Raw genomic sequence first — 23,584 nt, 5'->3', positions numbered from 1 at the left:
ATCGTGCGAGGTCTGCAGGTATGGACAGAAATCAAAGGTTTGTGCACGATAGTAATGTTCTCAGGTGCATCTATTTCAATGCAAGGAGTATTGTAGGTAAGGCGGATGAGCTTAGGGCGTGGATTGGCACATGGGATTACGATGTTATTGCTATTAGTGAGACATGGTTGCAGGAGGGGCAGGACTGGCAGCTTAATGTTCCGGGGTTCCGTTGTTTCAGACGTGATAGAGGGGGAGGGATGAAAGGGGGAGTGGCATTACCAGTCAGGGAACAGATCATGGCTGTGCGTAGACAGGACAGCCCGGAGGGCTCGTCTACAGAGGCCATATGGGTGGAGTTGAGGAACAGGAAAGGTGTGGCCACACTAATAGAGTTGTATTATAGACCGCCTAATAGTCAGAGAGAATTGGAGGAACAAATCTGTAGGGAGGTAGCAGACCGATGTAAGAAACAGAAAGTTGTAATAGTTGGGGATTTTAACTTTCCACATATTGACTGGGACTCCCACACTGCGAAAGGGTAGGATGGCTTGGAATTTGTCAAATGTGTTCAGGAAAGTTTTCTAAATCAATATATAGAGGTACCAATGAGAGAGAATGCAATACTTGATCTCCTATTAGGGAACCGGGCAGGTCAGGTGACAGAAGTATGTGTGGGTGAGCATTTTGGGTCCAGTGACCATAATGCAATTAGTTTCAAGATAATTATGGATAAGGATAGGTCTGGTCCTCGAGTGGAGGTTCTAAATTGGAGAAAGGCCAATTTTGTGGAAATGAGAAAGGATCTAGGTAGGGTGGATTGGGATAAATTATTTTCTGGCAAGGATGTGCTCAGTAAATGGAAAGCCTTCAAAGATGAAATTTTGAGAGTGCAGAGTTTGTATGTTCCTGTCAGGATTAAAGGCAAGGGTAACAAGCATAGGGAACCTTGGTTTTCAAGGGATATTGGTGAGCTGGTTAAGAAAAAGAGAGAGGTGTATAGCAGGTATAGGCAACTAGGAACGGATGAGGTACTTGAAGAGTATAGGAAATGTAAGAAAATACTAAAAAAGGAAATCAGGAAGGCAAAAAGAAGACATGAGGCTGCTTTGGCAGATAATGTGAAGGTAAACCCAAAGGGTTTCTACAGGTATATTAAGAGCAAAAGGATAGTAAGAGACAGAATTGGTCCCCTAGAAGATCAGAGTGGTCGTATAAGCGTGGAGCCTCAGGAGATGGGGGATGTCTTAAACAGTTTTTTTGCATCAGTATTTACTCAGGAAACTGGCATCGCGGATATGGAAGGAAGGGAAACAAGCACTAGTGTCATGGAACATATAAAGATTAAAAAGGAGGAGGTACTTGATGCTTTACAGCAAATAAAGGTAGATAACTCCCCAGGGCCTGACAAGATATTTCCTCGGACCTTGAGGGAGACTAGTGTAGAAATTGCAGGGGCCCTAGCAGATATATTTAAAATGTCCTTAGCCACAGGTGCGGTGCCAGAGGACTGGAGGATAGCTCATGTTGTTCCATTGTTTAAGAAAGGCTCGAAGAGTAAACCAGGTAATTACAGGCCAGTGAGCCTGACATCAGTAGTGGGTAAATTATTGGACATATAAGTATTTGGACAGCCAAGGGTTGATTAAGGATAGTCAGCATGGCTTTGTGCGTGGTAGATAGTGTTTAACGAATTTTGGAGTTTTTTTTTTGAGGAGGTCACTAAGAAAGTAGATGAAGGTAAGGCTGTGGATGTTGTCTACATGGACTTTAGTAAGGCCTTTGACAAGGTCCCACATGGGAGATTAGTTCAGAAGGTTCAGTCAATGGGTATCCATGGAAAGGTTGTAAACTGGATTCGAAATTGGCTGAGTGGGAGAAGACAAGAGTGGTTGAGTGGGAGAAGACAAGAGTGGTTGTGGATGGTTGTTTCTCAGATTGGAGGCCTGTGACTAGTGGTGTGCCTCAGGGATCTGTGTTGGGGCCTTTGTTGTATATATCAATGATCTAGACGATAATGTGGTAAATTGGATTAGTAAGTTTGCGGATGACACTAAGATTGGAGGTGTAGTAGACAGTGAGGAAGGCTTTCAAAGCTTGCAGAGGGATCGGGACCAAATGGAAAAATGGTCCAGAAAATGGCAGATGGTATTTAATGCAGACAAGTGTGAGATGTTGCATTTTGGAAGGACAAATCGAGGGAGGACATACACAGTAAATGGTAGGGCACTGAGGAGTGCGGAGGAACAAAGGGATCTGGGAGTTCAGATACATAATTCCTTGAAAGTAGAGTCACAGGTAGACAGGGTTGTAAAAAAGGCTTTTGGCATCCTGGCATTTATAAATCAAAGTACTGAGTATAGGAGTTGGAATGTTTTGGTGAGGTTGTATAAGTCATTGGTGAGACCAAATTTAAAATATTGTGTGCAGTTCTGGTCACCAAACTACAGGAAGGATGTCAGTAAGATTGAAAGAGTGCAGAGGAGATTTACAAGAATGTTGCCGGGTCTTCAGGAATTGAGTTATAAGGAAAGATTAAGCATGTTAGGACTTTATTCCTTGGAACGGAGAAGAATGAGGGGAGATATGATAGAGGTTTATAAAATGATGAGGGGCATAGACAGGGTTAATGTAAAAAGGCTCTTTCCACCTAGATTAGGAAAGATAAGTATGAGGGGACATGGCTTTAGGGTGAAAGGTTTAGGGGGAACATTAGAGGGAACTTCTTCACTCAAAGGGTGGTGGGAGTGTGGAATGGGCTGCCATCTGATGTGGTAAATGCGGGCTCGCTTTTAACTTTTAAGCATAAATTGGATAGATACATGGATGAGAGAGGTCTGGGGGGGTATGGGCTGGGGGCAGGTAAATGGGACTAGCCGAATAATGTTTCGGCACAGACTAGAAGAACCGAATGGTCTGTTTTCTGTGCTGTAGTTTTTCTATGGTTCTATGGTGATGTTACCTTACCAGCGCTGCCATTCAAAAAGATCATGAGCTAAAAATCAGCCGACACCTCCTTCCTGCACCAAGCCTTTTTACTTGATTTCCTTAATATCCAAAAGTTATTAATTATTGAATTATTTAACTAAAAAATATTGAAGATACTCATCAACTGAGCCTCCTCAGTCTTCTGGGTAATCAACTCCAAAGATTCACTACCTTCTATGACGAAAGATCTCATCTGTTTTCAATCTCAAATTTAGTCCAGGTCTCCTTTCCCCTCAAAGGCTACCAATAATTCAATTACAGAATTTATAGAAACTGCAACAATTGGCAAGTTTCTACACCAACTTCATTGAATTTCATGTTCTCCTATCTTGCTTGAAAGCAATTATTCCACATGCCAATAAACCTTTCCCTGCATCTGTCCTAGGGTACACCTAGGCAATAAACAATAATGCAAAGTAGCAGGCCCAGAATAACAATGTTTATATAAGGGCCATTTTGATGAGATGTTAACCAATTCTTAAACATTTTAAAACAAGTATATAAAACCCATCTGAGCAAACTGCTTTTATGAAATTTAATGAAAATCTGAAAAATAATCAGAAGGAAAAATATATTTTGTAAAACAAAATTCCAAACTTCTGCTGTACAATGGCAAGGGTCATTGGGGCACAAAAATGTTACCATGCCAGTAAGCAATTAGAATCTTTGACCAACCCATGTTTTAAAGCAGAAGCAAGTTGGAAACTAAGCATTCTACACAGAGGGAATAAAAATATTGTAATCCCAAGGTGCTGCTATCATTCCCGGAAGTATGCTCGGAATGAAAATAGCAGCATTTGAGAGTAAATTATAGTAAAATTAAATAGTGATGAGTTGTTGGAAATCATAAATTAAATCAAAATATTCTGTCTTTCCACAAGCCACCTAAACCCGTTAGCACTTGCAGCATTTTCAATTCTGCTAAACTAGTTGCCCACCTTTACTCTGTGGCTGTGTGGAGAGAAAATAATAGCTGAAGGACTGCCCCAACTTTGTTTTATTGAGATTACAAAGAATACTTCTTTTGTTCTTCTTTCTGAAGATGTATTTACTTTGTCAAAATGGAATTGCATTTTCAAACAAGTGATTGGAAATATCCTAACATTCAAAGCAACCAGCTGGTCAATACTATTAAATGCAATTCCTTACTGTAATCAATAGCATTAGTTATGTTACAGCTTAAAATTTTTTTCCAGTATTTAAAGTGACCAAGTTGTGGACCGGTATTTATGAAGATAGATCACAAATGCAAAGTTGCATGGCTCCAAGAGAACACTGTAACAGATAAAATCTAAGTGATGAGTACTGTATAGAAAGCAGCAACAAACTAATATTAACATCAATCCTTCTTGCCTTTAAAGTATTGAATTTCATAATCAAGCTATTACAATTCTGGAAAAATCACCAAAGTATCATTTTCATGGGGTTTTCCATCTTGCACATTATGGGCACTAACATTTTCATGCCTAATACAAACAAATCTAATTGAAATCAGTAAACAAATGATTAATGGAATGTTTTACTGTTTTACATTTTTGATGCAGGTCTTACATTGCGATGTCCTCTAACCGTACAAAAAGCAAAGATACGCAAAAGGAAAAATGAAGTACAATTCACAACAAAACTAATTCTACTTTCACCATTGTTTATGGAAATTTAAATATAATTTTGCTGTCAGAATCTACCTTCATCTTCCACAGGTCTATTGATTACAACCATTTTTTTTTCCTTTTCACCCATCACTTAGTCATCAGCTGGCTTGAAAAATAGCATCACATGGAAGATGGATTGGTCCATGAAGGTGAAGATCCATTATCCCAACTATTGAAGAATGGTTGATGTGCAGAAAACCAAATTACTACTGTAATCTCTGTAGCCAGGACTTATCTAGCAATAACAATTTCTGCAAACAGCTTTTTAGAGACTAGAAAAATGACATTGAAACTGCAATCAGGTTGATCATTATGCGCAATTCTAAACTGAAAATACTCAAGAGGTTTTGATGCACGAGGAATTTATGGAGGAAAGTCAAGTTCATCAAAACCTCAATGCCCTTTGGAGAAAATGGACACAAGATTAAGTTAGTAACCTGGAGTAAAAAAGAGGAGGGAGGAATGAAGGTTCCAGAAATAGGAATTTAGATATTACTTCAGAAACAACAGAGGCTATTTGAAAGGACTGCAAGGATAGGGCTGTTGGGTTAGTAGGACATCAAAGGAAAAAAAAACACAGGATTTTGATTAGAAAAGCTCACAGTTGAGCATGTACAGCAAAAGGCCTTTTGTATCATGAAATCCAAATGTGCAAAGACATTGAAGTGCTGTCACAAATAAATTTGCTCTGTTGCCCCGTGGTTTTCTGCCAGACTATACCACGATATTGCCGAGTATAAGCATGTGGGCTGGAGAAGTTCCAATATAAACATTGAGGAACACAGCTTCAATCATGCCCTACAATCAGAATCCATGGAAACCATATTTCTGGCAGGGATAAGCAATACAAGCCAATTAAATTTTGCCTTATTGGTTATTGTTTCTATAAACTAGAGGAATGTGCTTGAACACATCCCTTAAAATTATTTGCCCAAGATTAAATATAGCCATAAAACATTGCCAACTAACTACACCGCCTAATCCTTTGAACAGGCCATAAACAAGTTGCACAACCATTCACTCAGTGCCTGTTTCCTCAAGTAAATGAATAGTCCAAAAGGCTAAACAAAACCAATAATAAATTTTTCTATAGAGTAATTCTTAGGGACAACTCTTGGGTTGTCCTGCAATCAACATTAACTCAACTCCTATTTTATCATTTATTTCTTCAATATGTTCTAACATGCATCATAATTGCCAGGAAGAGCCATTGTACCAATGAAGCCAGTTGACTTACAAATTATTCTTTCAGTTTCAACACAATCATGCTATATTTACTTATAATCCTTAGCCTTGTGCTGAAATTCTTCCAAACCCTTTCCCTACCTCCCCAATCATATTCTGGCAAAATAAAGAATTTCAAGACCCATCATGTTAAGTGACACTAGTCACATCTAGATTTTCATCAGTTATTACCAAATAAAAGTGCATCCGAAGAAAAAGCAACACCAGCTACAATTTTACGTCACAATGGTGCAATGAGAGAAAGTCAGAGCAAATGCATGTCTAAAACATTCATAAATAATGCTATATTAGGGGTTTACAACATACTCTGCTGAAATTAGATAGATGAAGTCAAATCCAAGAACAGAAATGAAAGCCCTTTTATACTATTACTACATGCCACTCCACAGCCTTATTTATTCAAGCAGAATTTATTCTACATTACCCGTAGTACAGGTATTTTGGTCTTTCCTAAACATGTACTTGAAGTGCAAAATAAGCCAAAAAGCTGATCATAACAGATCATACCTGAATAACCTATCTGACCAGAAGCCTCATCCAATAATGTAGCATTGCCTGTAAATTTTCATACTCAACATTATATATTTCAGTCAACTTTACTGTTTCCACTGATTAAGTTTACCTCAATTCTTGAACTAAATCTCTCAGTTCAACACTAATTACCAGAAGTGGTACCCAACCTGCTTGGGGTAGGTCAATTTTTATATCATCTCCTTTTCTCAAGACCTACAAGGGGATGCTGTGAATTCAATACTATTTTAAGAACACAACTTCAATCATGCTGATACCATGCATTTGTACATGATTACAAAGTTTAATTCAGTTCCACAATTCCCCACAGGCCATGCTCCTGATTATAGTTTGGCTAAGAGCCCAGCTATCTCTAGTGACACATTGACTGTTTGTACTAGGGTTTCAACAACTCCACATTAATAACATCCATTTACAGACATTTAGTAGTATGTCTTGGTATGGTACAATGGGTTCTAGAACAACTAAGCCACAGCCCTTATGGTAAAAGCAACACATTCAAGTTCACTAAAAAGCTTTCCACAGCACTTGCTAACCTATTCAAACATTCCAGAAAATCTATTGGTTATTGCCCTATCAAACAACATGTAGAAAATTAGGGCCAAAAGGTGTGGCAAGTTAACTTTTAAAATAACTTCCAAATGGTTGAAGAGGAAAAACTTACACAATTATTGGTTACAAATAGCTAAGATTCAGACATTAATGAGGCAGATGATTAAATCACAGCAGTAAAGGCATAGAGAAGCATTGAGAGCAATTAGAGAAGTAAAACAAAAATCCAGACTTGACAGAGTATTTAACAGCAGAACAAGGTGATAGGTAAACTCAAGGAGATTGCATTGACTATAATCACACATTCTCAGAAATATCAATGCACTCAACCTTATAAAATTAGTAGCTGGTACCCAGAGGAAAGTGAGAACTAACAACTTTAAGTTAAGCGTAACATTGGTATTAACACCAGATAGCCATAAAACAGCAAAATAAAAGACAAAGGGCTATTCTTCAAGCTACATTCAGATACAAATAAAGTATAGATAACCAAGGCCAGAAAGATCAGAGAATGGGTCAGAGACAAAGCAGCAAAGTTCAGGGTCATACTGATGGAGTTCTTCAACAGAATTATTACCCAATTAACACTGCCCTCCCTAACAGAGGCATAACTACACATTGCAAGAGGCAAATATACTTTATTGAATTGGAAGAAAAAGCAAGTTGCTGAACTCGACCAAGACTGTTCATAGATTGTTTTGCTGAGTTGGGGGTGGGGGAGAGGCAACTGGTGTAATTAAAAGGTAGGTTATTACATTTCCAGTGCCTGCATGGAAAGTTGCAAGAGAACGAAGAATATTGGTAAAGATAATGAAAGAATGAACTAGAGTTTTGTTGAAAATATCCCTTTAAAACCTCAAAATGAGAGGGGAAAATGTATATTTAATGGTGTTGGAGTTGGCAGAAGATTATCCATCAAATGTGAAAGCTGGGGGTGGGATGGCAAGGAGCAGGACAAATCTACCATGGTTCTGGAAGGGACAAGGGCAGAGGTGCAGATAATAGAATGGATACAGTGGAAATCTGTCTCCCAAGGAGAGACAAGGAAAATGTTTCAGATCCTCTGATTTGGAAGGTGGCATTGTCAAAGCAGCTGCAACTGAGACAGAGAAACTTGGAATACACATTAGAATCCTTATAGGAATCAAGGCAGCAGGCACAAATTGAGGTAGCTGTGGGAGATGGTGCATTTGCAGGAAGTACACGGTGGAAAAAAATTTCATAAGATGTGAAACATTAAATCCTTCTTTCCTTTCTCCACAGATGTTAACTTGCATATTTAGGCATTTCATTTTTGATGCCCATTACAGATTTCCAGATTAGCTTTCTAGTAAGGATGGATCATCTTTTCAGATTACCTCCTTTGCTTGTTATAACAAATTTGGTTAACTGCTTAACTGGATATGTATCTTTGAATGCTGACAAACTGCTTTCCCTCTTTCCTCATCCTCCTTCTTTCCCCATCTCTGAAGGCAAGTCATCCATATTCATAAACACTTACCTGAAACTTTATGCATTCAATGATTTTCAAATTTTAAAGAATTTCACTTTTAGCAAAATATATTATCCAGTAGCAATTATTAGCAACAAAACCTTGCTGCGTAGCTAATTTTTAATAAAGTGAACAGATTTAGATACATTACCAGGTGGTGTATTGATTTCTTTCTCCTTACAAGTTTACTAATATCTGAAGGCAAAGATGATTATTAAAATTGTTCCTAATAACAGAAAATACACCCTGATCCAAGACATCATACTCAGCATGACAGCACCATGTTTACATATATGCAAACCCTTTCAGTACAAACATTTGTTACAACTATGAAACATATACCTGTATAATATATCAGCATAAAATCTCTAGCTGAACTTCTCATGCTGTGCTTCATAATTACATAAGTGAGCCATACAATATTTCATTTATACTGTTAAGGGTTTTATTTCTGCTATTCAACATCCTCAGTTCAACAAATTATTATCGAGTCCCTCTTTACACTGTTTAAACTCTGGAAATGCTTTCAACAACACTTGAAAAATGTTACAAGTGATAATGACAATCCTTTAGGCCTGAGACAAGCTGGCAATGATAGGGGTCACGGGGACAAAACCAAATGCTGTGCTATACTCGATCACTACTGAAAAGTTTTCACCTACAAGCAACATGTCTACCTCCTCAAAGTCAGACAACCTGTCAACACCCTCTGTCTATGCTCAAAGAGCAACTGTAAACATGTACAGCAGGAACTTGAGTAATGTTGTAAATATTTACAAAATGTTTCAGAAAAATACTGATGTTTCAAGCAGCTGAGTACAGTTAACATCAAGAAATCAGTCTGACATTTAAAAAGTACATCCACTGACAATAGTGCTTTACAATTAAACTGTTCTTGGATAGGTCAAATTTTGCTATGATATTCCTGAACTGAAATCACTCAATTTTTCAGCACAGAAAGCCATTCAGCCCATCATGTCTGTGCTAGATAAAAAGTTATTCAATTAATCTATTTTGACCCTGTTCTGTGAATTTCCCTTTCCATATATCCAAGCTCCTATTAGAAAATAGAAGCGAATATCCCTTCACCAGCTTTAGAGGCAATGCATACCAGATAACTCTCCCCTATCCCTTATGGTTTTACCACTAAATTTAATCATCTTCTGGTGATCAACACAACAACCAGTGAAACAGTTTCATCTTGTTTATCAAAATGTTTCATAATTCCAAACACCTTTTTCCACCCATCACCTTTGTTCCAAGGAGAACAATTCCATCTTCACATGTGGAAACCCTTCTTTCCCAATGCCATTCTGGTTCATTTCCCTGCATCCTTTCCAAGAGCTTAACATAATTTCTGAAGTAAGATGGCAACAATTGAACATAATATCAGTTAGGCCTCAACAAGAGCAACATGAAAAGATTTAGCATGCAGTGCAAGAATATCAATACCATGAAACACATTTCCTTGCTCAATAAAGTCTTAACACCTGCCCTTTATACTTTCAGGAGTTATCCTTGAGATGAACTCAGAAGAAACTAATAATCATTTCCACTCTTAAAGCAGTAGCACAATTAGACAAAATATTCATCTATTGTACTTATTGCCATCCAAGTTGCAGCAGTTCTTTGGAAATGGTTTTATGCACCTTTGTGCTTACATCAAGACAAATACTCAAAACCAAATCCATGCATTCAAAAATGTAAAATGAGAGATCTGATCTGATAGCTTTTTTCATACTCACAAAAATTGAGTGTCAGAAATGTATTTTCTCTATTTTAAGCAGAAACAAGAGTACCTCAAGCATGTCAAATAGAAGTTCACTTATCCATAATATTTCAAGATGGACATAATTTTCTCAAAGCAAAAGTAATTTTAATGGGAAGCACTCAACAGTCCAGAGCATTTAAACTTGCCTTTATATAGTGCATTTTATGGTCTCTGGAATCCTAAAATGCCTTATAGCTGATTAAGCACTTTTGAAGTGTAAGAAATGCTGTAGCTAATTTATACACGGTGAGATTTCACATCACATGTAACAGTGGTAATGATTGATTGTAATGTACTGGCCAATATTAATCCTTCTGCCAACATCAGCAATAAAACATTTGCTCTTCATCAAAATCATGCCTTGTTTTTTTTTTAAAAATCCCCATTCACCTAGTAGAGATCGGGAATTCAATTTAACATCTTATCTGAAAGACAGACAGTGTAACACTCCCTCAATCCCCCACAAGAACACCAGCCTAGATTGTGCACTCAGGTCTCTTTCTGACTAAGATGAGAATATCGGCACTCTAATGCAAGTTTTCACTTTGTTTCTAAACACTCTATAATAAAACTAACAGAAACCAAAGTGAATCAGAGATCAGGTTTTATAATAGAAAATGTGGCAGCAAAAATGCATTGGGAAAGCACTGCAAGAAATGCGACAGGGTGGCTATTCTTCAACCTTAGACCTGAAGTGCAACTTGACACTTTCTAAACTAAAATTGCACACCATAAGAAAAATGCCATTCCTTGCTACATAAACAGGGAAAAATACACTGTTTTGATTTATACATTAAAAAAAAACAAACTGGAGGATAGCAAAGTAGAACAAAACTGAATTTTACTCTGTTAATATCAACAAGGGGGTGCTTGCTGCTGCCACTAGATACCTCAAGTCTTCTATTTCCACACAGCAATAATCTGCCTCAAATGCAGAAGTAGGGGTAAATCATATGCATAGTGTGTTTATTGATTGGCCATTTTGGTGCATTCCGTAAATTTTATTTTTTAATATATTTTAGGATATTTACATACTGCTGAAATGCAAAGAAATTGTGAATTTTTAAAAGGCCTTTATTACATTTTAACAACTGACTGCTCAGAAGATAGTGGATGTTTTAGAATTGCGATGTTAGACTAAATGATTAAGATAACACTTAAAAGGCATTAAAATAAGCATTTAGCAAAGAAAGCACAGGCAATCATTTATAATGATGTTAATGATAAATATCATGATTTTCCATCTGACCCAACAAAAGCATTAATGAATTATCTTCCATAAAACACAACAATCAGTACATTAAAGAATCGATAACTCTATTGAAAACAACAATCTAAATATTTTCTGTTCTCTCCCTCCTCATTGGGCAGAAGATACAAAAGCCTGAAAGCACATACTGCCAGGTTCAAGGATAGCTTCTATCCCGCTGTTATAAGACTATTGAACAGTCCCCCAGTACAATAAGATGGACTCTTGACCTCACAATCTACCTCATTGTGACCTTCCTCCTTATTATCTGCCTGCACTGCCTAACTGTAACACTTTATTCTGCATTCTGTTATTGTTTTCCCTGTACTACCTTGATGCACTATTATAATGAAATGATCTGTATGGATGGCATGCAAACCAAAGTTTTTCACTATACTCTGTACATGTGACAATAATGAACCAATTTACAAGATTCAACGAGAAACCTCACTCCTCTAAAACTGAGATTATCAATACCCACTTTAATCTAAAGATTGCTGAGATAAATTTGACACTCATCCCAAGTGCCTTTCGGTAGTTAAGAATATTAACTTTAAAATGAGAATGGCCATCTGGCCCATAAAATCTACTCTACCAAAGACCATTAAAACCTCAAAATTTATCATATGCAAAAGGCAATTTCTACAGGAAACATTTAATTCCCTTGAGATTATCAAGCAAGGCTGCAGAATCAGTCCACCTGGACCAATTAGTTCACCTTCAGACTAGGTGACAAGAACTAAGTAGTCATGATGCTAGTTTTATTTTAAATTATCTGTCTATCCCCATTTCCATCATATGGAACATCAGACCCAGATGGTCCCAATATTCTTCCTTCAAGGAGGTAACCAGCAGCCTTATTTGGTTGTTCAGGGATCTATTCCTAAATTCCATTGCATGACAATTTTTTTGGACATTAAAATCAGCGCTCATAAGGCAATTCAATTAGTCAGTTCATATCTCCATCATAATTCTTTAAAACTGACATATGGATTATGCATCCTTTCAGTGTCAAGCACTTAAAGTTCCTTTTCAAAACTTTCAAGGATTAGAATCATACTGATTCTTTCTTCAATCCACAATTTCATTTACAATACACTGTCAAATATTTTTCACAGCCTAAATATTCCAAATTAGAACACATATTTAAATAGATTAAATTAGTGGCCTGATATTATTATATTTGCTAATAGTGTATCATTCACCGAAAACTGAGAAATCAATTACACTCATTTCTTTTTTCCATTATTAAAAAGCTTTGCAGAAAACACCTTTATTAAAATTGCTCTTTGGCCAAGATTAAAACATAGAATGAAATTATGAGTTAACCTTGACAAACAGACTGGGATATGAACGAGCGGCAGAACATGAAATTAAGGTAGCATTCATTCACCATATTCAGCTTGTGAAAAGGCAGTGAACATTGACAGAAATCATTTGTGGTGGAAGACACAAAGTTTTCACCAGTAGCACAGCTATTTCATACTCATCCAACAATAGGCAAACCTAGCAACATAGAAATTAGGAGTAGGCCATTAGGCCTGCTCCACCATTCAGCACAATCATGACTGATCATGTACTTCAATACCCTGTGTTCCAATTTTCTCTCCATATCCCTTCAGCATTAAGGAATATATCTATCTCCTTCTTGAATATGTTTAATGGTCATGCCTCATGTCTTCAGTGGTGGAGAATGTCCCAAGTTACATCCTCCACTGGGTGAAGTAATTTTCCCCATTTTCAATTTTAAATGGCATACCCCATTACCCAAGTCTCTAACCCCTGGTTCTGGACTCAACAACCATCAGGAAAATCCACCTTGTATCTAGTCTGTCTAGTCTTTGTTAGAATATTATAGATTTCCCTGGGATTCTGTCTCATTCTTATGAAATCCCATTGGATTTAATTGACCCAATCTATCCTTGTATGTCAGTCCTTTCATCCCAGGAATCAGTCAAGTGAGCCCTTGTGGCATTCCCTTCACGGCAAGAACATTCGTGCTCAAAGAAATCAACACTGCACACAAAACTTTGGATGTGGCCTCACTGAGGCCCTGTATAGTTGCAGCAAAGATATCCTTGCTAATGCACTCAAATCCCTTTCCAATTAAGGTCAACATTTGCCTTCCTAACTGCTTGCTGCAGTTGAATGCTTGCTTTCAGCAATTGGTGTACAAGGACACCCAAGTCTTGCTGCACATCATATAAATAAGAAAACAAAAAGACTGCAGATGTTGAAAATGCAAAATAAAAGCAGAAAAAGCTGGAAACACTTAACAGGTTGGGTGGCATTTGTAGAAAGAGAAACAGTTAATGTTTCAGACTGAAAACCCTTCATCTTGTTGAACCTTTGCTTTTCCCCAATCACCATTCAGATAGTAGTCCATCTTTCTGACTTTAGAAAACATAGATAACCTCACATTTATCCATGTTAAACGACATCTGCCATGCATTTGCCCACTCATCCAATCTGTCTGAAGCACATTGGAAACCTCTTTGCATTCTCCTCACAGCTCATAGTTCCCCTCCTGCCAATTTATGTGTCATCTGCAAACTCAGAGATATATTTAGTTCCCTCATCCAAACCATTGATATATGTTGCAAATAGCTGGAGTCCAAGTACTGACCCCTGCAACACCTCTCGTCTCTGCCTGACACCTGAAAAAAGTCACTGGAAATGTTATATAAACAAGCTTGAAAAAAAGTGCATAGAAAAAAAGCTGTGTGTCCAGCAAGCTTATAAAGAAAGAAATTTACTAAAAATAGGAATTTTCCCAGCCTTTAGTGAAATTATGCCGAGTTGAACTGGCTACAAGAGCCACTTTGAATATTTCCCATTTCCAAAGGTCTAAAAATTTAAGCTTATTTTGGATCATTCCCAAACCTAGCCTGATGCTCTTAACTATGGTTCATTTTGTGATATCCAGAGATTCAACTGCATAAATTCCCCTTCGCTCAAATGCCCCTTCCTGCCACCTTTCAACACAAATTCATGTTCAATATTGTCCAAATCAAATCTAAATACCCTGTTGGTCCAACAATTATCTGTCCCTATTACACTACTTTCATTAAACCCTTCACTGATTACAAGGGAAAAGTGCAGATATTTCAAAAAGTCAACATTTTAATAGTTTATATACTTGTTTCAGAAAAATATAATTCCATTTTCAGTGCAGCTAGTTTCAAAATAATCCAATTTCAGTCATGGAAAAGTCAGTTATGCCATTTATATATGAAGCAGAACTTTAATAAAACAATTTCAGCAAGGTTTTTTTTCGCAAAAAAAAACAAGACTCAGCAGAACTCTCAACTTGTTAAGTGAAAATCAAGTTTAACTTTATATAAATGACAAAGGAAAGTACAAATACCACATTAACTGCCTACGCTTTTAGTTTCCACCCTGCCTAGTTTTTGAAACATACCCAAAAGGTTGACAGGAAGCCACACAAATTCTTATCAAGATTTCAGCCGGAGCTGATAACTCCTGTTTGCAAGCAAAAGGCGTCGCCACTCCAACCATTCATGCTCTCAGTTTGGCTGCTGCTCAAAATTCTGCCCAGACCCCTTCACTCACTTCCTGTGATTCAATCATGTTACCTTTCACTTCTCCTTCCTTATGAGCAGAAACCCATGTCTTATCCTGTTCTCTCACTAATGGATCTTTATCACTATTTCATTAAAGGCCAACCTCCCCATCCTGCTCTCTCAGCTCAAGAACCATCCCAGCAGATGCCCAAACATTATTCCTTTTCCTAATCAACAAACAGGGTTAATATGTAATGCAAACTATATTAACAGGGAAGTTGCCTGCGCTACTCAAAAGGAAATTCATCCCATTGTGCATTCATACTAGTCTGAAAGCACTTACAAAGTTATCACACCGCAGCACTACAATATTTATCTGCTGGATTTTTAATAAACCATAGATTTAAAAGATTCATAATATTCTAAAGTATTCCACACCAATATTATTTTCCTCTTCACCTCAGCTTCCAGTTTCTCTTTGATCAATTCCAAATCAAATACTTGTGATGGCTCTCCCCTCCCAAATTTACCTCTCCTTGCCTCACTCCCCAATCCCTAAACAAAAGCACATAATGTAATCAAACTCTTCCAGAACCCAATTCAGGGGTCTCATTTTCATGCTTTCTATCTTTTAACATATCTAAAATCTTAGACATCATTTTCTCATCTCACCTGTCACTTTCAAACATGTCTCAGTTCCTTCAAGGAACATCTGTTTGTCAGTTTTAATGATAACATTTACTTCTATATCTCCACTGCTTACTCCTAAACCCACAACCACCTGTGTTGCTAAGGCCCATTCTGAATCACTGAAAATTTCCTTCAACTATCACAAAGATTAGGTACATTAAGCTCACAGCGAGGGCTTAAAATAATGACTTGCCACACCATCTAGTCACTTAAGCCAAACAAGGTAAAATCATGGTGCACATGCTAAGCTTTAAACGCCACATCCTGTCCAGTTAAGAGTGTTTATTTTTATATCTATACACTACACGTCTGTTTTATTTCAGCCAACCACAAGTTCCTCTTCATACCTGCTACATTATAGGCAATTTCTTTTGATATCCTGACAACTTCCCTTTATTCTCCACCCTCCAAAAAACTCCTAGCTGTCTAAACCTTAGCGGCTATTGCAGAAGAAACAAAAATCAAAGACAAAATGTTTAATTAGCCTTTACCTCAAGAGGATTTGAAATCAAGACAGGAAGTAATGTTTCAATTGCACAGACTCTTGCTGAGACCCAATAGGGAGTACTGCCATCAGTTTTCGGCAGCAAGCCTCAGTAAAGATCAGCTTGGAAGTAGTACGCATTTACAAACAGGAAAGGACCAATTGGTCTACTTAAAAAGTCCCATGTAGTTATAATGCACTAGGCTTCACAGATATTCACTTGCCCAGAGTCATGGGGTCTCCATATTTCATCAAATACTAGTGTTCACTCCTGTTCCACACCCTCACTCTTCCCTAGGGAAGGATCACTTCACCGTAGCATCGAATAAATGTGACCCCTGTTCCTCCCAGATCTATCCAGTTGATGTACTGGCTTCATGAGAACACAACCCTATGATACTTTTAGGATCCTTGCTCAGATCTGACTAAGGGAAGTGAGATGATTAGAATGGATAGCAATATTGTTGGCTTTCCCAGACCATCCAATTATATGAGCAGATCAAAAATAGACAGTATAACCAGGAGTCTTGCACAATGACAAAATGGCAAGCTTTGCGTTAGCATAATTAGTGCCACAAGCACAACTAGGTGCTGTTTGCTTTGCCAAAGCTACGGTCATGAACCTTTAAAGAGTGAATTAACTTTCACCATTTCATCACTTGTCATATTTTTAAAAATACATTAGTTATTTTCATTTCCTTTTTTCAATTCCTCCAAACCAACAAATATGCCCACTTACTAGATGCAAGAACATCCACACAGCAAAAAGAATCACTATTCTCAGGAATACAAGTCAGGTTCTGGTAAAGAGTCTAAGACTGATTTGTAAATACTACTACAGCCAGGAAGGGAAAATGAATTCAAAACAGACCTAGCTTCAATTTAGCTCAACTGGGATGATAGAAAGAGGAATTGCAGCAAACCAACTATGTGCTCAGGCATTCCATTTAACTACACCAACTTATTCAAATGTGAACTACATTACAAAACAGTTAACCAAAACACATGCTTTAAAAGCTACACATGCTTTAAAGAGTTTTAATTGTATTTGTCCAAATTGATTCATGGTATAAAATGGTAAGGTCAGGGAAAATCAGATTTACTTTGAAGTCTATTGGATCTAATTCACAACGGAAAACTCACTTGGGCTCATTAATACACCCAGTAACATGGGTAGTTCTCAGACCATTGTACTTCTAAATCTTGGTTCCATCTCATTTGCATACAACTCCTTGCAAGCCTTATCGCCCCAGCATGGATCAATTTCCATGTGTACTCTAAAATCATCTAATTTATCTCCACACCATCATGTTTCCACAAATCACCTTGTCAGATTACTTAATCAACATCAATTGACAGATAGGCCTGAACTTCCTCTAGCTGAACACTGTACAAAACCAAGCCACCGGATTCCAATTCTTCAGAATCCATACCTGACTCCTCTATTTCTTGATGCTTTTAGTTGGATACCCAAGCTTCAGTTTGCTTCGTTCTTGTGATTTGCTTCAAATCTTTTTCCTGTTCCTCAGTACAACAACATAGCCCTCTAGAACATTGCTTTACCCCTACCTCATGTGCTATACCATTGAAGCACCTACACTTTTACTACATCATAACGCCATGATCATCTCCTCAAATTTCTCCCAACACTTCCAAACCTCCACTTCTTGCACTCTGCCAGCAATGGCATTCTTGTCAAGTCGTATATGAAATCCCCACTCTTAGATTTAAGTGCGTAACCATGGTTTAAAATTCAGTGCAGTAGAGTCAGAGTTGTATAGCATGGAAACGCACTTTTTGGCCAGCTGTGACTATGCCGACCATCACGTCTATTCGTACTAAACCCACCACTTGCATTAATCCTATATCCCTCTATGCCTTCTTCACTCAAATACCTGTCCAGATGCCTGTTACTGAACCTGCCTCCACCACCTCTTCCTGCAGCTCATTCCAGATACTGTATGAAAAATTTAGATCCTCCTTAAACCTCACCCCTTTCAATTTAAACCCATGCCCTCTGGTTTTAGACATCCCTACCATAGGAAACAGACTCTGGCTATATACCCTTATCATTTTACATACCTCTATCATGTCATCTGTCAGCCTCCTTCGCTCCAGGGTAAACAAACAAACCTTTCCAATCTCTCCCGATAACTCAAGCCTTCCAATCCAGGCAATATCCTTGTGAATCTTTTCAATACCCTCATCAATGTTTTATACAACTGTAACATGATGTCCCAACTCTTATACTCAATGCCTTAACCGATAACTGCAAGTGTGTCATACACCCTCATCACCACCCATCTACCTGTGTTGCCACTTTCAGGGAACTATGTACTTGTACACCAAGGTTTCTCTATTCAACAACACTCCCTAGGGCCTTTCCATTCCCTGTATCTGTCCTGCCTGGTTTAACTTCCCAAAATGCATCACTTTGCTCTTGTCAGAGTTAGACTAAGTGAATGCTTCATTGTCAAAGCTCTGTCAGTTTGTTCAGGCAAACAAATTATTCCAACTCAGCATGTGAAGAGCAAGGAAACCCTGAACACCTAGTCTCAATGTCATTCTCATTTGAGTACAAAGGTCGTGGAAATTTGGAGTATTGTATGCAGTTCTGGTTACCTAACAATAGGAAGGATATCAGTAAAATTGAAAGAGTGCAGAGGATTACTAGAATGTTGCTGGGTCTTCAGGAGTTGAGTTACAGGGAAAGATTGAACAGGTTAGGACTTTATTCCTTGGAGCGCAGAAGAATGAGAGGAGATTTGATAGAGGTTTACAAAATTATGAGGGGTATAGACAGACTTAATGCGAGTAGGCTCTTTCCACCTAGATTAGGAGAGATAACTGAGAGGACATGGCTTTAGGGTGAAAGGGGAAAGGTTTGGGGGAACTTCTTCACTCAAAGAGTGGTGGGAGTGTGGAACGGGCTGCCATCCAATGTAGTAAATGCAGGCTCACTTAAGTTTTAAGAATAAATTGGATAGATACATGGACGGGAGAGGTCTGGAGGGTTTTGGACTGGGTGCAGGTAAATGGGACTAGTGGAATAATGTTTCAGCACAGACTAGAAAGGCCGAATGGCCTGTTTTCTGTGCTGTAGTGTTCTATGGAATGAAGACCCACTCCAAAACCCTAGCTCAAAATTCCAGGTACACACACTAAAGGGAATTCTGCAGCATCAGTGATATTTCAGACAAGATATTAAACTAAAGCACTGTGTGCTCAGTTGGATGCAAAAGATCCTACAGCAGAATTGAACCACAGGAGGTTAACCCCAAGCACTGTTTCTCAAACAGATCACCATATCATTACCACACTGGTGTTTGTGAGATCTTGCTGTGCACAAACCAGTTGCCACATTTCCTGTATTACAACTGTGGTAACACTTCAAAAGTTCTTCATGGCTGGAAAGGTACAATACAAATTTCAAGCCTCTCCTTGGACATTTATCCCTCAACCACAGCAGATTTATTCATTTGTCTCACTGTTGTCAGTAGATCTGTGTACACCAAATGCCCATTTGCCTTTGTAAACATTTAATCAAAGTGTTTTTGATATCTAAAGGACATGAAAAAGCACTACCTAAAAGTGCACATTTATCCATCGGTCCCCAGATCTCCAACTTTTACTGGACTCCCAAAATTAGTGAATGCAAAACTCCTTTTACATAACATCCCACCCTCCATCTTAACACCTTAATTAACCTAAACTCTAGACCATTTTTTTTAAAACCTTTTCACACTGCTACTTTACTGATCACCTTTAGGAATGCCTTCAACACCACCTTCTCATTATTTTCTCAAACCCTACACAACTTAGACTTGTCTGCCCCAAAAATATATAATAATACTATAAAAAGATAATTATTGCTACAAGCAATGGGCAACTAACTGAGGCGTTAAGCAATGCGTAACTCTAAGGCTACTGTTAAAATTTGAAATTAACTTCCAATTTTATTGGAGGTGACTGAGTCAAAGTAGAGGGGCAGAGGCAAGGAAGACTCATTCCAGGTGTCAAACACCGAACACAATATCCAACTCTTGGATGATATTAATCTGAGTCAAACAATTTCCTGATAAAGACATTTCTACCTCTCCCCACCCGAGAGTCAATTTGTCAAACCATGCACAAGGGTAAGGCAACATATAGGTGGTGCTTTGGTACACAATACGTCTGTCTGGACAGCTGTTTTTCAGGTATCAAAAAGTATCTTAAGCTATGCTTGGAGGAAGGTCCACGTAAAATGGCCTGGCTAATTTAAAGAGAAGCCCATTACTTTAGCTGTAGACAAAATAAAATGCAGAAGTGATGTGAAAAGTTTTCAAGAACTGTAATCATGTATGAAAAATCAATGTCAAAAATTTTCAGTTTTTAAAGCATGACAAATACTTAACCAATTATCGATCATTGCGAGAGATGCTGATAAACGAGACGTTGCTATTTTTACCAGTTGATCAGGCTGCATTTACTAGAATTTACCAGGCTCACCACAGTACTCTATCTGCATATTTTAGCAAACTCCAGCACTAACTAATCCACACAAAGCAAAAGCTGAACATGAAATGGCATATTTCTATTTAACATTTTCTTCTACGTACACCATTTTTCCTTAGTGTACCAAATGTAATGAAAAACAACGTAAACTAAGTCCCTCACTGAAAAAATCATATCCAAGTGTCGCTTTAATATCCACAACAAATTAATGCAAATCATTAGAAACTCTTAAACTTGTGACAATTCCAGTGGCAAAGCTCAAATGATGTAATTCACAAGAAAAAGAGATTAAAAACTCAGTTCTTTTAAACCACTTTTATCTAAGCATCGTGTTCCTCTACTGCCTTGGTTTATTTAAGTCAGTTACACTAAAGGCCCCAACATATTTTCCCACAGAGAATGGGCAAATTAAATACTTCCGACTTCCTCGCAGACACGCTCCTATGGATCTCTCAAAGATATTTTAAAAATAAAACACCGTTCCCTGAAGGGGTTGTGAATAAAAAAAACCTCGTGTTAATGTATTCTTGTCCTGGCCCTTCCCTCTCCCTTTAGGCCGAGCGGAGCCTCGGGCTGGTGTAGATAAGTGGCGGCCGACTGCCGACCCCGGGCGGCTACGACACCTGAGCCTCGCCGGCCTCATTAATCCATTCCCCCCACACACACCACCTAAATAACGTTTTAATAAAAATCTCACCATAGAAAAACGGTTTAAAACTCCTTTAAAACAACGACAAAAGGGGGGAGGGGGCTAAATTTCGGAGCGGCTTATCAACGGGTCCGTCAGAAATAATTCACCGCCTTTTTACGGATTCCTTATAAAATTAAATTTAAATCATGGTTTGCCTCAGTGAAGGCGGCGGTGGTGGTAGGGGGAAGAGGAGGAGGAGGAGGAGGAGGAGGGGGGAGGCTTTGTTGGCAGCGATTATTTTTATTTAACTAACCTTCTGTCGTCCCCTCCGCCAGGCGCAAACAGGCCATAATAAATAGATGAAGGAGTCCCAAAAGTAGCAGTGTTGGCGGGGAGGGAGAAGTGCTGGCGCTCCACCGCGGCTGCTGTCCCGAGCTGTGCAAGCCCGCCGCCTTCCACTTCGCCATGCTGCTTTCCGACTGACTGAGAGAGAGTGGCTGCAGCCCGGGTGGGTGCTGGGAGGGGAGGGGAGGGGAGGGGAAGGCAGGCGCGACCCCTCAGCCCGCGTGTTAACACACAGCCTGACTCGCCCTGCCTGCGACTGTGCGCTGGTTACCTCCCTCCCACACCGTCCGCACACCTCCCTTCCTCCGCCCCCCCAACACACACAGCAAAACTAAAGAGGAAATGCACACAGCCGTCAACACAGCATAACAAACGCAGTTGCCTCCTATTTCCTCTCTATTTTCCACTTCTTCACTCTTTCACCTTCTGCTCTAACTCTCTGCCACATCCTCTTGCTTTCTCAAGCGCGCAATCTCCTTCTCCTGCCCCACCTCCTCTTTCTTCTACCCTCACTTTCTCCCTCTCTCCCTCCTTTCTTCTACCGACTCTCTTTTTCTCAAACACACACAATCTCCTTATCCCACGCGCCCCACCCCCTCTGCTTTCTTCTACCCTCACTATCTCTCTCCCTCCTTTCTTCTCCCTTCCTTCCTGTCTTTTTCTCTCTCTCCCTCCTCCTCCTCTCTCCTTTCCAAAAAATGCTAATGAGAAATGCCACCAATTAAGCAAGGGCCCAAATCAGACAAACTACACACTAATAATCAACACTATCACAAAGTGACATTACTCCTCGCCAACTCAAAAGGCACAGAGCTCCGCCCAATAAAAGCAGCGAACATGAAACCCATACAACACACCTATCTGATTCATAGCTTGTTTCCCTTTCAACACCAATCACAAATCCCCACCTGGCCAAAACCACTGCCAGAAATAAAGTAAGGAGATCAACAGGCTGAGATGTGGCTCCCAAGATATAGTCAATGGTTCACATGTTTCAGGACATAACCATGAACCTTCATTGTTGGAGGGCAGGTGCAATGGGGGCAGTTTGGTAGAGGACTTCCATCTTAAAGATGTTGAACGTAAAGTCCATCCTCCTGTATACTTTGGTGAAAGAGTTGAAAATGTCTTGGAGCTCAGGCTCTGAGCATACACAAACATGGTCTGCATACTCTAATTCGACTACAGAGGCACTAGTGATCTTGGTTCTGGAGTGTGATCATTCTAAGTATAACAGTTTCCATTAGTTCTGAAGATAATTGCATGTATGTCAGTGATAATAAACCTGATTCTTATTCTGATTCTCTATTCCCACAGGAAGGTCGTTGGAGGTGAGGTGAAACATTGCAGTGAGAAAGATTCAGAAAAGTCTCAGGGCAATGACACACCCTTGTTTGACACTAGTCTTCTCTGACACTGGTTCTGTTATAGCTCTGTTGGTTACTATTATGCCTTGCATGTAATTGTGAAGAAATTCAAGATGAAGATGAATTTCTGTGAGCAGCCAAATTTAAGGAAGATGTTGCAAACTCCCTACTGAATAATAGTGTCAAAGGTTTTTGTGACATGAATAGTGGCTTGTGCTGCTCCCTGCCTTTTCCTTGGAGTTGTCACTCAGTAAGTATCACACCCACTGTGCTTCTACATGGATGTAATCCACACTATGATTCAGGAAGGAGCTCTTTCGTTACCAGTAGGAGGTGGTTGAGGAGGACCCTGGCAATGCCTTTTTCCCTGGCAGACAGTAGGGAGCGTCCTCTGTAGTTACCACAGATGGACTTATTTCCTTCTGAAGATGGCCACGCTTGCAGCGTCTCTGAGGTCTCCTGATATATCCTCCTTTTCCCAGATGTGGACAATGAAATTGTGGATTTGTGACTGAAGCTCTTCACCGCCAAGTTTTAAGATTTCAACAGGTATACCATTTGTTCCCAAGACCTTGTTATTTTTGAGT

The 23,584-nt window shown here is 38.9% G+C and overlaps 1 protein-coding gene across 1 annotated transcript in view; it reads right to left on the bottom strand.

Annotated features, from left to right (window-relative positions):
* tmem131 (transmembrane protein 131) overlaps window positions 1-22,169 on the bottom strand; it is a 144,994-nt gene extending 122,825 nt beyond the window's left edge. The window contains exon 1 of the mRNA XM_052026299.1: window positions 21,599-22,169. Within this exon, the coding sequence (XP_051882259.1) occupies window positions 21,599-21,752 (154 nt within the window). The 5' untranslated portion in view covers window positions 21,753-22,169. The remainder of the gene's footprint in view (window positions 1-21,598) is intronic.
* Between the last annotated feature and the right edge of the window lie 1,415 nt (window positions 22,170-23,584).

Source organism: Pristis pectinata, chromosome 11, assembly GCF_009764475.1.
Source record: "Pristis pectinata isolate sPriPec2 chromosome 11, sPriPec2.1.pri, whole genome shotgun sequence".
Taxonomy (NCBI): Eukaryota; Metazoa; Chordata; class Chondrichthyes; order Rhinopristiformes; family Pristidae; genus Pristis; species Pristis pectinata.
Note: the sequence above shows the minus strand (reverse complement) of the source record. Positions and strands in the feature narration are given on the sequence as shown.